This window comes from Oncorhynchus masou, unplaced genomic scaffold (assembly GCF_036934945.1).
Source record: "Oncorhynchus masou masou isolate Uvic2021 unplaced genomic scaffold, UVic_Omas_1.1 unplaced_scaffold_682, whole genome shotgun sequence".
NCBI lineage: Eukaryota > Metazoa > Chordata > Actinopteri > Salmoniformes > Salmonidae > Oncorhynchus > Oncorhynchus masou.
The window spans coordinates 129,997-143,868 of NW_027013271.1; the positions used below are offsets into that span (position 1 = coordinate 129,997).

The window sequence follows — 13,872 nt, forward strand, 5'->3', positions numbered from 1 at the left end:
GTTCTGATCCACACCAGATACTGACTGGTTCTGATCCACACCAGATACTGACTGGTTCTGATCCACACCAGATACTGACTGGTTCTGATCCACACTGACTGGTTCTGATACCAGATACTGACTGGTTCTGATCCACACCAGATACTGACTGGTTCTGATCCACACCAGATACTGACTGGTTCTGATCCACCCCCCTACCTTTTGATTAAAGGTGTCTGTGACCAACAGATGCATGTCTTTATTCCCAGTCATGTGAAATCCATAGATTACAGACTAATTAATTAATTTAAATTGACTGATTTCCATATATGAACTGTAACTCAATAAAATCATTGAAATGGTTTCATGTTGCGTTTGATATTTTAGTTCTGTATATTTGATTAGAAGCCACTGGCTAAGTCCCAAATGGTACACAGTTCCCTACATAGTGCACTTCTGGAGCTGTGGTCTAAAGTAGTGTGTAGGGAATAGGGTTCCATGTGGAAACAGTGTTGTCTTACCCAGGGAGATGTCAGCTGCCACCTTGTTCATGTTGCTGTCTGTGAAGTCTATCAGAGACTCCTGGAGAGGGGACTGGGGAAACAAACACTCAGAATACACACCCAGGCTGAATACTCAGAATACACACCCAGTCTGAATACTCAGGATACACACCCAGAATACACACCCAGGCTGAATACTCAGAATACACACCCAGGCTGAATACTCAGAATACATACTCAGAATACACAGAATACACACCCAGTCTGAATACATACTCAGAATACACAGAATACACACCCAGTCTGAATACTCAGGATACACACCCAGGCTGAATACTCAGAATACACACCCAGGCTGAATACTCAGAATACACACCCAGGCTGAATACTCAGAATACACACCCAGGCTGAATACTCAGAATACACACCCAGGCTGAATACTCAGAATACACACCCAGGCTGAATACTCAGAATACACACCCAGGCTGAATACTCAGAATACACACCCAGGCTGAATACTCAGAATACACACTCAGAATACACACCCAGGCTGAATACTCAGAATACACACCCAGGCTGAATACTCAGAATACACACCCAGGCTGAATACTCAGAATACACACTCAGAATACACACCCAGGCTGAATACTCAGAATACACACCCAGGCTGAATACTCAGAATACACACCCAGGCTGAATACTCAGAATACACACCCAGGCTGAATACTCAGAATACACACCCAGGCTGAATACTCAGAATACACACCCAGGCTGAATACTCAGAATACACACCCAGGCTGAATACTCAGAATACACACCCAATCTGAATACTCAGAATACACACCCAGAATACACACCCAGGCTGAATACTCAGAATACACACCCAATCTGAATACTCAGAATACACACCCAGAATACACACCCAGGCTGAATACACAGAATACACACCCAGGCTGAATACTCAGAATACACACCCAGGCTGAATACTCAGAATACACACCCAGTCTGAATACTCAGAATACACACCCAGGCTGAATACTCAGAATACACACCCAGGCTGAATACTCAGAATACACACCCAGGCTGAATACTCAGAATACACACCCAGGCTGAATACTCAGAATACACACCCAGGCTGAATACTCAGAATACACACCCAGGCTGAATACTCAGAATACACACCCAGGCTGAATACTCAGAATACACACCCAGTCTGAATACTCAGAATACACACCCAGTCTGAATACTCAGAATACACACCCAGGCTGAATACTCAGAATACACACCCAGCTGCTCAGAATACTCAGAATAACACTCAGAATACACACCCAGGCTGAATACTCAGAATACACACCCAGGCTGAATACTCAGAATACACACCCAGGCTGAATACTCAGAATACACACCCAGGCTGAATACTCAGAATACACACCCAGGCTGAATACTCAGAATACACACCCAGGCTGAATACTCAGAATACACACCCAGGCTGAATACTCAGAATACACACCCAATCTGAATACTCAGAATACACACCCAGAATACACACCCAGGCTGAATACTCAGAATACACACCCAATCTGAATACTCAGAATACACCCAGTCTGAATACTCAGAATACACACAGAATACACACCCAGTCTGAATACTCAGAATACACACCCAGGCTGAATACTCAGAATACACACCCAGAATACACACCCAGTCTGAATACTCAGAATACACACCCAGGCTGAATACTCAGAATACACACCCCAGAATACACACCCAGGGTGAATACTCAGAATACACACCCAGGCTGAATACTCAGAATACACACCCAGGCTGAATACTCAGAATACACACCCAGGCTGAATACTCAGAATACACACCCAGGCTGAATACTCAGAATACACACCCAGGCTGAATACTCAGAATACACACCCAGGCTGAATACTCAGAATACACACCCAGGCTGAATACTCAGAATACACACCCAGGCTGAATACTCAGAATACACACCCAGGCTGAATACTCAGAATACACACCCAGTCTGAATACTCAGAATACAACCAGTCTGAATACTCAGAATACACAACCAGTCTGAATACTCAGAATACACACCCAGGCTGAATACTCAGAATACACACCCAGGCTGAATACAGAATACACACCCAATCTGAATACTCAGAATACACACCCAGGCTGAATACTCAGAATACACACCCAGGCTGAATACTCAGAATACACACCCAGGCTGAATACTCAGAATACACACCCAGGCTGAATACTCAGAATACACACCCAGTCTGAATACTCAGAATACACAACCAGTCTGAATACTCAGAATACACAACCAGGGTGAATACTCAGAATACACACCCAGGGTGAATACTCAGAATACACACCCAGGCTGAATACTCAGAATACACACCCAGGCTGAATACTCAGAATACACACCCAGTCTGAATACTCAGAATACACAACCAGGCTGAATACTCAGAATACACAACCAGGGTGAATACTCAGAATACACACCCAGGGTGAATACTCAGAATACACACCCAGGCTGAATACTCAGAATACACACCCAGGCTGAATACTCAGAATACACACCCAGGCTGAATACTCAGAATACACACCCAGGCTGAATACTCAGAATACACACCCAGGCTGAATACTCAGAATACACACCCAGGCTGAATACTCAGAATACACACCCAGAATACACACCCAGGCTGAATACTCAGAATACACACCCAGGCTGAATACTCAGAATACACACCCAGTCTGAATACTCAGAATACACACCCAGGGTGAATACTCAGAATACACACCCAGGCTGAATACTCAGAATACACACCCAGGCTGAATACTCAGAATACACACCCAGGCTGAATACTCAGAATACACACCCAGGCTGAATACTCAGAATACACACCCAGGCTGAATACTCAGAATACACACCCAGGCTGAATACTCAGAATACACCCAGGCTGAATACTCAGAATACACACCCAGGCTGAATACTCAGAATACACACCCAGGCTGAATACTCAGAATACACACCCAGGCTGAATACCCAGAATACACACCCAGGCTGAATACTCAGAATACACACCCAGGCTGAATACTCAGAATACACACCCAGGCTGAATACACACCCAGGCTGAATACTCAGAATACACACCCAGAATACACACCCAGGCTGAATACTCAGAATACACACCCAATCTGAATACTCAGAATACACACCCAGAATACACACCCAGGCTGAATACTCAGAATACACACCCAGGCTGAATACTCAGAATACACACCCAGTCTGAATACTCAGAATACACACCCAGGCTGAATACTCAGAATACACACCCAGGCTGAATACTCAGAATACACACCCAGGCTGAATACTCAGAATACACACCCAGGCTGAATACTCAGAATACACACCCAGGCTGAATACTCAGAATACACACCCAGGCTGAATACTCAGAATACACACCCAGGCTGAATACTCAGAATACACACCCAGGCTGAATACTCAGAATACACACCCAGGCTGAATACTCAGAATACACACCCAGGCTGAATACAGAATCAGAATACACACCCAGGCTGAATACTCAGAATACACACCCAGGCTGAATACTCAGAATACACACCCAGGCTGAATACTCAGAATACACACCCAGGCTGAATACTACACACCCAGGCTGAATACTTCAGAATACACACCCAGGCTGAATACACACCCAGGCTGAATACTCAGAATACACACAGAATACACACCCAGGCTGAATACTCAGAATACACACCCAGGCTGAATACTCAGAATACACCCACCCACACCCAGGCTGAATACTCAGAATACACACCCAGGCTGAATACTCAGAATACACACACCCAGAATACACACCCAGGCTGAATACTCAGAATACACACCCAGGCTGAATACTCAGAATACACACCCAGGCTGAATACTCAGAATACACACCCAGGCTGAATACTCAGAATACATACCCAGGCTGAATACTGAGAATACACACCCAGAATACACACCCAGTCTGAATACTCAGAATGCACACCCAGTCTGAATACTCAGAATACACACCCAGGCTGAATACTCAGAATACACACCCAGGCTGAATACTGAGAATACACACCCAGGCTGAATACTCAGAATACACACCCAGTCTGAATACTCAGAATACACACCCAGGCTGAATACTCAGAATACACACCCAGAATACACACCCAGTCTGAATACTCAGAATGCACACCCAGTCTGAATACTCAGAATACACATCCAGGCTGAATACTCAGAATACACACCCAGGCTGAATACTCAGAATACACACCCAGGCTGAATACACAGAATACACACCCAGGCTGAATACTCAGAATACACACCCAGGCTGAATACTCAGAATACACACCCAGGCTGAATACTCAGAATACACACCCAGGCTGAATACTCAGAATACACACCCAGGCTGAATACTCAGAATACACACCCAGGCTGAATACTTAGAATACACACCCAGGCTGAATACACAGTATACACACCCAGGCTGAATACTCAGAATACACACCCAGAATACACACCCAGGCTGAATACTCAGAATACACACCCAGGCTGAATACTCAGAATACACACCCAGGCTGAATACTCAGAATACACACCCAGAATACACACCCAGGCTGAATACTCAGGTATGAATACTCAGTATACACACTCTGAATACACACCCAGGCAGGACACAGAATATGCTCTGAATATTCATGAAAAGCCAGTCAGGACACAGATTATGCTCTGAATATTCATAAAAACCCAGTCAGAACACAGTATAGTACAGGGGATGTGTATCTGTTGTCTGTAGTACAGTACAGGGGATGTGTAACTGTTGTCTGTAGTACAGTACAGGGGATGTGTATCTGCTGTCTGTAGTACAGTACAGGGGATGTGTATCTGTTGTCTGTAGTACAGTACAGGGGATGTGTATCTGTTGTCTGTAGTATAGTACAGGGGATGTGTATCTGTTGTCTATAGTACAGTACAGGGGATGTGTATCTGTTGTCTGTAGTATAGTACAGGGGATGTGTATCTGTTGTCTGTAGTACAGTACAGGGGATGTGTATCTGCTGTCTGTAGTACAGTACAGGGGATGTGTATCTGTTGTCTGTAGTACAGTACAGGGGATGTGTATCTGTTGTCTGTAGTACAGTACAGGGGATGTGTATCTGTTGTCTGTAGTACAGTACAGGGGATGTGTATCTGTTGTCTGTAGTACAGTACAGGGGATGTGTATCTGTTGTCTGTAGTACAGTACAGGGGATGTGTAACTGTTGTCTATAGTACAGTACAGAGGATGTGTATCTGTTGTCTGTAGTACAGTACAGGGGATGTGTATCTGTTGTCTGTAGTACAGTACAGGGGATGTGTATCTGTTGTCTGTAGTACAGTACAGGGGATGTGTAACTGTTGTCTGTAGTACAGTACAGGGGATGTGTATCTGTTGTCTGTAGTACAGTACAGGGGATGTGTATCTGTTGTCTGTAGTATAGTACAGGGGATGTGTATCTGTAGTACAGTACAGGGGATGTGTATCTGCTGTCTGTAGTACAGTACAGGGGATGTGTATCTGCTGTCTGTAGTACAGTACAGGGGATGTGTATCTGTTGTCTGTAGTACAGTAGAGGGGATGTGTATCTGTTGTCTGTAGTACAGTACAGAGGATGTGTATCTGCTGTCTGTAGTACAGTACAGGGGATGTGTATCTGCTGTCTGTAGTACAGTACAGGGGATGTGTATCTGTTGTCTGTAGTACAGTACAGGGGATGTGTATCTGTTGTCTGTAGTACAGTACAGGGGATGTGTATCTGTTGTCTGTAGTATAGTACAGGGGATGTGTATCTGTTGTCTGTAGTACAGTACAGGGGATGTGTATCTGCTGTCTGTAGTACAGTACAGGGGATGTGTATCTGTTGTCTGTAGTACAGTACAGGGGATGTGTATCTGCTGTCTGTAGTACAGTACAGGGGATGTGTATCTGTTGTCTGTAGTACCTTACAGGGGATGTGTATCTGTTGTCTGTAGTACAGTACAGGGGATGTGTATCTGTTGTCTGTAGTACAGTACAGGGGATGTGTATCTGTTGTCTGTAGTACAGTACAGGGGATGTGTATCTGTTGTCTGTAGTACAGTACAGGGGATGTGTATCTGTTGTCTGTAGTACAGTACAGGGGATGTGTATCTGTTGTCTGTAGTACAGTACAGGGGATGTGTATCTGTTGTCTGTAGTACAGTACAGGGGATGTGTATCTGTTGTCTGTAGTACAGTACAGGGGATGTGTATCTGTTGTCTGTAGTACAGTACAGGGGATGTGTATCTGTAGTCTGTAGTACAGTACAGGGGATGTGTATCTGCTGTCTGTAGTACAGTGCAGGGGATGTGTATCTGTTGTCTGTAGTATAGTACAGGGGATGTGTATCTGCTGTCTGTAGTACAGTACAGAGGATGTGTATCTGTTGTCTGTAGTATAGTACAGGGGATGTGTATCTCTTGTCTGTAGTACAGTACAGAGGATGTGTATCTGTTGTCTGTAGTACAGTACAGGGGATGTGTATCTGTTGTCTGTAGTACAGTACAGGGGACGTGTATCTGTTGTCTGTAGTACAGTACAGGGGATGTGTACCTCAACAGGTTGCTGTGTGTTTCTCACCTTAGAGTATGTAACCATGTCAGCTGGTTCTCTGGACTCCTTCCCCTTCCTGGTCTTCAGCTGGTCCCTGTGTCTCTGAGCCCGTCTGTAGTACTTCCTGGAGAACTCCTCCATGGTGTACTGACTGGCCTGTAGAGGGAGTCCCTCTAGATGGAGACTGCTGCTGTCCTCACCATACCCTACCACAGCCTGACACACACACACACACACACACACACACACACACACACACACACACACACACACACACACACACACACACACACACACACACACACACACACACAGATAATATTAGAGAGTGAATATACGCATGTCTGCATGTAGCATGTACTGTATGTGTGTGTGTGTGTGTGTGTCTGTCTGTCTCTGTCTCTGTGTGTATGTGTACCTCTGTGTTGAGGTCCAGTTCATGGGCAGCGACCGTAGAGCCCATCGCCACGGCGATTGCAGCGGAGGCGGCAACACGGCCGTGTCTGTCACGAGGCTCCGCCCTCTCAGCAGGGAGAATCAGGAAGTCTGGAGCGGCCACCGGCTGAACACACTCACCTGGAAACACACCCCACCGTCCGTACACCGCCCCGTACCGCCAGCCTACACACACACACACACACACACACAGTTATAACATACCGTGCAAATTCACCAGCATCACCGCCCGTACACCACCAGCCTACAGACACACTCAAGCACATGCACATGCGCACGCACGCACGCACGCACGCACGCACACACACACACACACACACACAGTGTTTTCAGGCCCATTCATTTTATTTTTTGCGTTTCTCACAGCCAGCGCAGCCGCAGAGTCGAGGCGGAAGAAGGCGACTTACTGTGCACTGATTGACAACTGAACAGCTAGTGTTCACTAGGTTAATAAAAGGTGTACCCAGTGTCACGGCTCCAGACCACCACCAGGGGGAGTTAAAGGTACCCAGCGTCATGGCTCCAGACCACCACCAGGGGGAGTTAAAGGTACCCAGCGTCATGGCTCCAGACCACCACCAGGGGGAGTTAGAGGTACCCAGTGTCACGGCTCCAGACCACCACCAGGGGGAGTTAGAGGTACCCAGTGTCACGGCTCCAGACCACCACCAGGGGGGGGTACCCAGTTAGAGGTACCCAGTGTCACGGCTCCAGACCACCACCAGGGGGAGTTAGAGGTACCCAGTGTCACGGCTCCAGACCACCACCAGGGGAGTTAAAGGTACCCAGTGTCACGGCTCCAGACCACCACCAGGGGAGTTAAAGGTACCCAGTGTCACGGCTCCAGACCACCACCAGGGGAGTTAAAGGTACCCAGTGTCACGGCTCCAGACCACCACCAGGGAGAGTTAAAGGTACCCAGTGTCACGGCTCCAGACCACCACCAGGGGGAGTTAAAGGTACCCAGTGTCACGGCTCCAGACCACCACCAGGGGGAGTTAAAGGTACCCAGTGTCACGGCTCCAGACCACCACCAGGGGAGTTAAAGGTACCCAGTGTCACGGCTTCAGACCACCACCAGGGGAGTTAAAGGTACCCAGTGTCACGGCTCCAGACCACCACCAGGGGAGTTAAAGGTACCCAGTGTCACGGCTCCAGACCACCACCAGGGGGAGTTAGAGGTACCCAGTGTCACGGCTCCAGACCACCACCAGGGGGAGTTAAAGGTACCCAGTGTCACGGCTCCAGACCACCACCAGGGGGAGTTAGAGGTACCCAGTGTCACGGCTCCAGACCACCACCAGGGGGAGTTAGAGGTACCCAGTGTCACGGCTCCAGACCACCACCAGGGGAGTTAAAGGTACCCAGTGTCACGGCTCCAGACCACCACCAGGGGGAGTTAGAGGTACCCAGTGTCACGGCTTCAGACCACCACCAGGGGGAGTTAGAGGTACCCAGTGTCACGGCTCCAGACCACCACCAGGGGGAGGTAGAGGTACCCAGCTCCAGACCACCACAAGGGGGAGTTAGAGGTACCCAGCTCCAGACCACCACCAGGGGGAGTTAGAGGTACCCAGTGTCACGGCTCCAGACCACCACCAGGGGGAGTTAAAGGTACCCAGTGTCACGGCTCCAGACCACCACCAGGGGGAGTTAGAGGTACCCAGTGTCACGGCTTCAGACCACCACCAGGGGGAGTTAGAGGTACCCAGTGTCACGGCTCCAGACCACCACCAGGGGGAGGTAGAGGTACCCAGCTCCAGACCACCACAAGGGGGAGTTAGAGGTACCCAGCTCCAGACCACCACCAGGGGGAGTTAGAGGTACCCAGTGTCACGGCTCCAGACCACCACCAGGGGGAGTTAGAGGTACCCAGTGTCACGGCTTCATTACTTCAGATTACCACCAGGGGGAGGTAGAGGTACCCAGTGTCACGGCTCCAGACCACCACCAGGGGGAGTTAAAATTATTTCCTGTTTCCTTTCCTAGGATGTCGGGGCTTGGCCAGAGTTCGAACTACTAATCTTAAAAATGACTCTCTCCAGAAATAAGTCTCTCACTGTTTCCGCCTGCTACCGACCCCCCTCAGCTCCCAGCTGTGCCCTGGACACCATTTGTGAATTGATCACCCCCCATCTAGCTTCAGAGTTTGTTCTGTTAGGTGACCTAAACTGGGATATGCTTAACACCCCGGCAGTCCTACAATCTAAGCTAGATGCCCTCAATCTCACACAAATCATCAAGGAACCCACCAGATACAACCCTAAATCTCTAAACAAGGGCACCCTCATAGACGTCATCCTGACCAACTGGCCCTCCAAATACACCTCCACCGTCTTCAACCAGGATCTCAGCGATCACTGCCTCATTGCCTGTATCCGCTACGGAGCCGCAGTCAAACGACCACCCCTCATCACTGTCAAACGCTCCCTAAAACACTTCTGTGAGCAGGCCTTCCTAATCGACCTGGCCCGGGTATCCTGGAAGGACATTGACCTCATCCCGTCAGTTGAGGATGCCTGGTCATTCTTTAAAAGTAACTTCCTCACCATTTTAGATAAGCATGCTCCGTTCAAAAAATGCAGAACCAAGAACAGATACAGCCCTTGGTTCACTCCAGACCTGACTGCCCTCGACCAGCACAAAAACATCCTGTGGCGGACTGCAATAGCATCGAAGAGTCCCCGCGATATGCAACTGTTCAGAGAAGTCAGGAACCAATACACGCAGTCAGTCAGGAAAGCTAAGGCCAGCTTCTTCAGGCAGAAATTTGCATCCTGTAGCTCCAACTCCAAAAACTCCTGGGACACTGTGAAGTCCATGGAGAACAAGAGCACCTCCTCCCAGCTGCCCACTGCACTGAAGCTAGGTAACACGGTCACCACCGATAAATCCATGATTATTTAAAACTTCAACAAGCATTTTTCAACGGCTGGCCATACCTTCCGCCTGGCTACTCCAACCTCGGCCAACAGCTCCGCCCCCCCCCGCAGCTACTCGCCCAAGCCTCCCCAGGTTCTGCTTTACCCAAATCCAGATAGCAGATGTTCTGAAAGAGCTGCAAAACCTGGACCCGTACAAATCAGCTGGGCTTGACAATCTGGACCCTCTATTTCTGAAACTATCCGCCGCCATTGTCGCAACCCCTATTACCAGCCTGTTCAACCTCTCTTTCATATCGTCTGAGATCCCCAAGGATTGGAAAGCTGCCGCAGTCATCCCCTTCTTCAAAGGGGGAGACACCCTGGACCCAAACTGTTACAGACCTATATCCATCCTGCCCTGCCCATCTAAGGTCTTCGAAAGCCAAGTCAACAAACAGGTCACTGACCATCTCGAATCACACCGTACCTTCTCCGCTGTGCAATCTGGTTTCCGAGCCGGTCACGAGTGCACCTCAGCCACGCTCAAGGTACTAAACGATATCATAACGGCCATCGATAAAAGACAGTACTGTGCAGCCGTCTTCATCGACCTTGCCAAGTCTTTCGACTCTGTCAATCACCATATTCTTATCGGCAGACTCAGTAGCCTTGGTTTTTCTGATGACTGCCTTGCCTGGTTCACCAACTACTTTGCAGACAGAGTTCAGTGTGTCAAATCGGAGGGCATGCTGTCCGGTCCTCTGGCAGTCTCTATGGGGGTGCCACAGGGTTCAATTCTCTGGCCGACTCTTTTCTCTGTATATATCAATGATGTTGCTCTTGCTGCGGGCGATTCCCTGATCCACCTCTACGCAGACGACACCATTCTATATACTTCCGGCCCGTCCTTGGACACTGTGCTATCTAACCTCCAAACGAGCTTCAATGCCATACAACACTCCTTCCGTGACCTCCAACTGCTCTTAAATGCTAGTAAAACCAAATGCATGCTTTTCAACTGTTCGCTGCCTGACTAGCATCACCACCCTGGATGGTTCCGACCTTGAATATGTGGACATCTATAAGTACCTAAGTGTCTGGTTAGACTGTAAACTCTTCTTCCAGACTCATATCAAACATCTTCAATCGAAAATCAAATCAAGAGTCGGCTTTCTATTCCGCAACAAAGCCTCCTTCACTCACGCCGCCAAACTTACCCTAGTAAAACTGACTATCCTACCGATCCTCGACTTTGGCGACGTCATCTACAAAATAGCTTCCAACACTCTACTCAGCAAACTGGATGCAGAGGCTGTTGTTTAGCACCTAGCAAGAGGCTGTTGTTTAGCACCTAGCAAGAGGCTGTTGTTGTTCAGCACCTAGCAAGAGGCTGTTGTTGTTTAGCACCTAGCAAGAGGCTGTTGTTCAGCACCTAGCAAGAGGCTGTTGTTGTTTAGCACCTAGCAAGAGGCTGTTGTTTAGCACCTATCAAGAGGCTGTTGTTGTTCAGCACCTATCAAGAGGCTGTTGTTGTTTAGCACCTAGCAAGAGGCTGTTGTTTATCACCGAGCAAGAGGCTGTTGTTTAGCACCGAGCAAGAGGCTGTTGTTTAGCACCTAGCAAGAGGCTGTTGTTTATCACCGAGCAAGAGGCTGTTGTTTAGCACCGAGAAAGAGGCCGTTGTTGTTTAGCACCTAGCAAGAGGCTGTTGTTGTTTAGCACCTAGCAAGAGGCTGTTGTTTAGCACCGAGCAAGAGGCTGTTGTTTAGCACCTAGCAAGAGGCCGTTGTTGTTTAGCACCTAGCAAGAGAGTGCTGTTGTTTAGCACCTAGCAAGAGGCTGTTGTTTAGCACCTAGCAAGGGGCTGTTGTTGTTTAGCGCCTAGCAAGAGGCTGTTGTTTAGCACCTAGCAACATTCTGTTGTTTAGCACCGAGCAAGAGGCTGTTGTTTAGCACCGAGCAAGAGGCCGTTGTTGTTTAGCACCTAGCAAGAGGCTATTGTTGTTTAGCATCGAGCAAGAGGCTGTTGTTTAACACCTAGCAAGAGGCTGTTGTTTAGCACCTAGCAAGAGGCTGTTGTTGTTTAGCACCTAGCAAGACGCCATTGTTGTTTAGCACCTAGCAAGAGGCTGTTGTTTAGCACCTAGCAAGAGGCTGTTGTTGTTTAGCACCTAGCAAGAGGCTGTTGTTTAGCACCTAGCAAGAGGCTGTTGTTTAGCACCTAGCAAGAGGCTGCTGTTGTTTAGCACCTAGCAAGAGGCTGTTGTTTAGCACCTAGCAAGGGGCTGTTGTTGTTTAGCACCTAGCAAGGGGCTGTTGTTGTTTAGCACCTAGCAAGTGGCTGTTGTTGTTTAGCACCTAGCAAGAAGCTGCTGTTGTTTAGCACCTAGCAAGAGGCTTCTGTTGTTTAGCACCTAGCAAGAGGCTGTTGTTTAGCACCTAGCAAGAGGCTGTTGTTGTTTAGCACCTAGCAAGAGGCTGTTGTTTAGCACCTAGCAAGAGGCTGCTGTTGTTTAGCACCTAGCAAGAGGCTGTTGTTTAGCACCTAGCAAGGGGCTGTTGTTGTTTAGCACCTAGCAAGTGGCTGTTGTTGTTTAGCGCTTAGCAAGAGGCTGTTGTTGTTCAGCACCTATCAAGAGGCTGTTGTTGTTTAGCACCTAGCAAGAGGCTGTTGTTTATCACCGAGCAAGAGGCTGTTGTTTAGCACCGAGCAAGAGGCTGTTGTTTAGCACCTAGCAAGAGGCTGTTGTTTATCACCGAGCAAGAGGCTGTTGTTTAGCACCGAGAAAGAGGCCGTTGTTGTTTAGCACCTAGCAAGAGGCTGTTGTTGTTTAGCACCTAGCAAGAGGCTGTTGTTTAGCACCGAGCAAGAGGCTGTTGTTTAGCACCTAGCAAGAGGCCGTTGTTGTTTAGCACCTAGCAAGAGAGTGCTGTTGTTTAGCACCTAGCAAGAGGCTGTTGTTTAGCACCTAGCAAGGGGCTGTTGTTGTTTAGCGCCTAGCAAGAGGCTGTTGTTTAGCACCTAGCAACATTCTGTTGTTTAGCACCGAGCAAGAGGCTGTTGTTTAGCACCGAGCAAGAGGCCGTTGTTGTTTAGCACCTAGCAAGAGGCTATTGTTGTTTAGCATCGAGCAAGAGGCTGTTGTTTAACACCTAGCAAGAGGCTGTTGTTTAGCACCTAGCAAGAGGCTGTTGTTGTTTAGCACCTAGCAAGACGCCATTGTTGTTTAGCACCTAGCAAGAGGCTGTTGTTTAGCACCTAGCAAGAGGCTGTTGTTGTTTAGCACCTAGCAAGAGGCTGTTGTTTAGCACCTAGCAAGAGGCTGTTGTTTAGCACCTAGCAAGAGGCTGCTGTTGTTTAGCACCTAGCAAGAGGCTGTTGTTTAGCACCTAGC

The 13,872-nt window shown here is 48.2% G+C and overlaps 1 protein-coding gene across 1 annotated transcript in view; it reads right to left on the reverse strand.

Moving 5' to 3' along the window:
* The window catches only part of LOC135536902 (unconventional myosin-XV-like), a 192,614-nt gene that overhangs the window by 8,808 nt on the left and 169,934 nt on the right, over window positions 1-13,872 (reverse strand). The window contains 3 exon segments of the mRNA XM_064963124.1: window positions 501-573; window positions 7,185-7,373; window positions 7,576-7,778. Coding sequence (XP_064819196.1) covers window positions 501-573; window positions 7,185-7,373; window positions 7,576-7,778 — 465 coding nt within the window.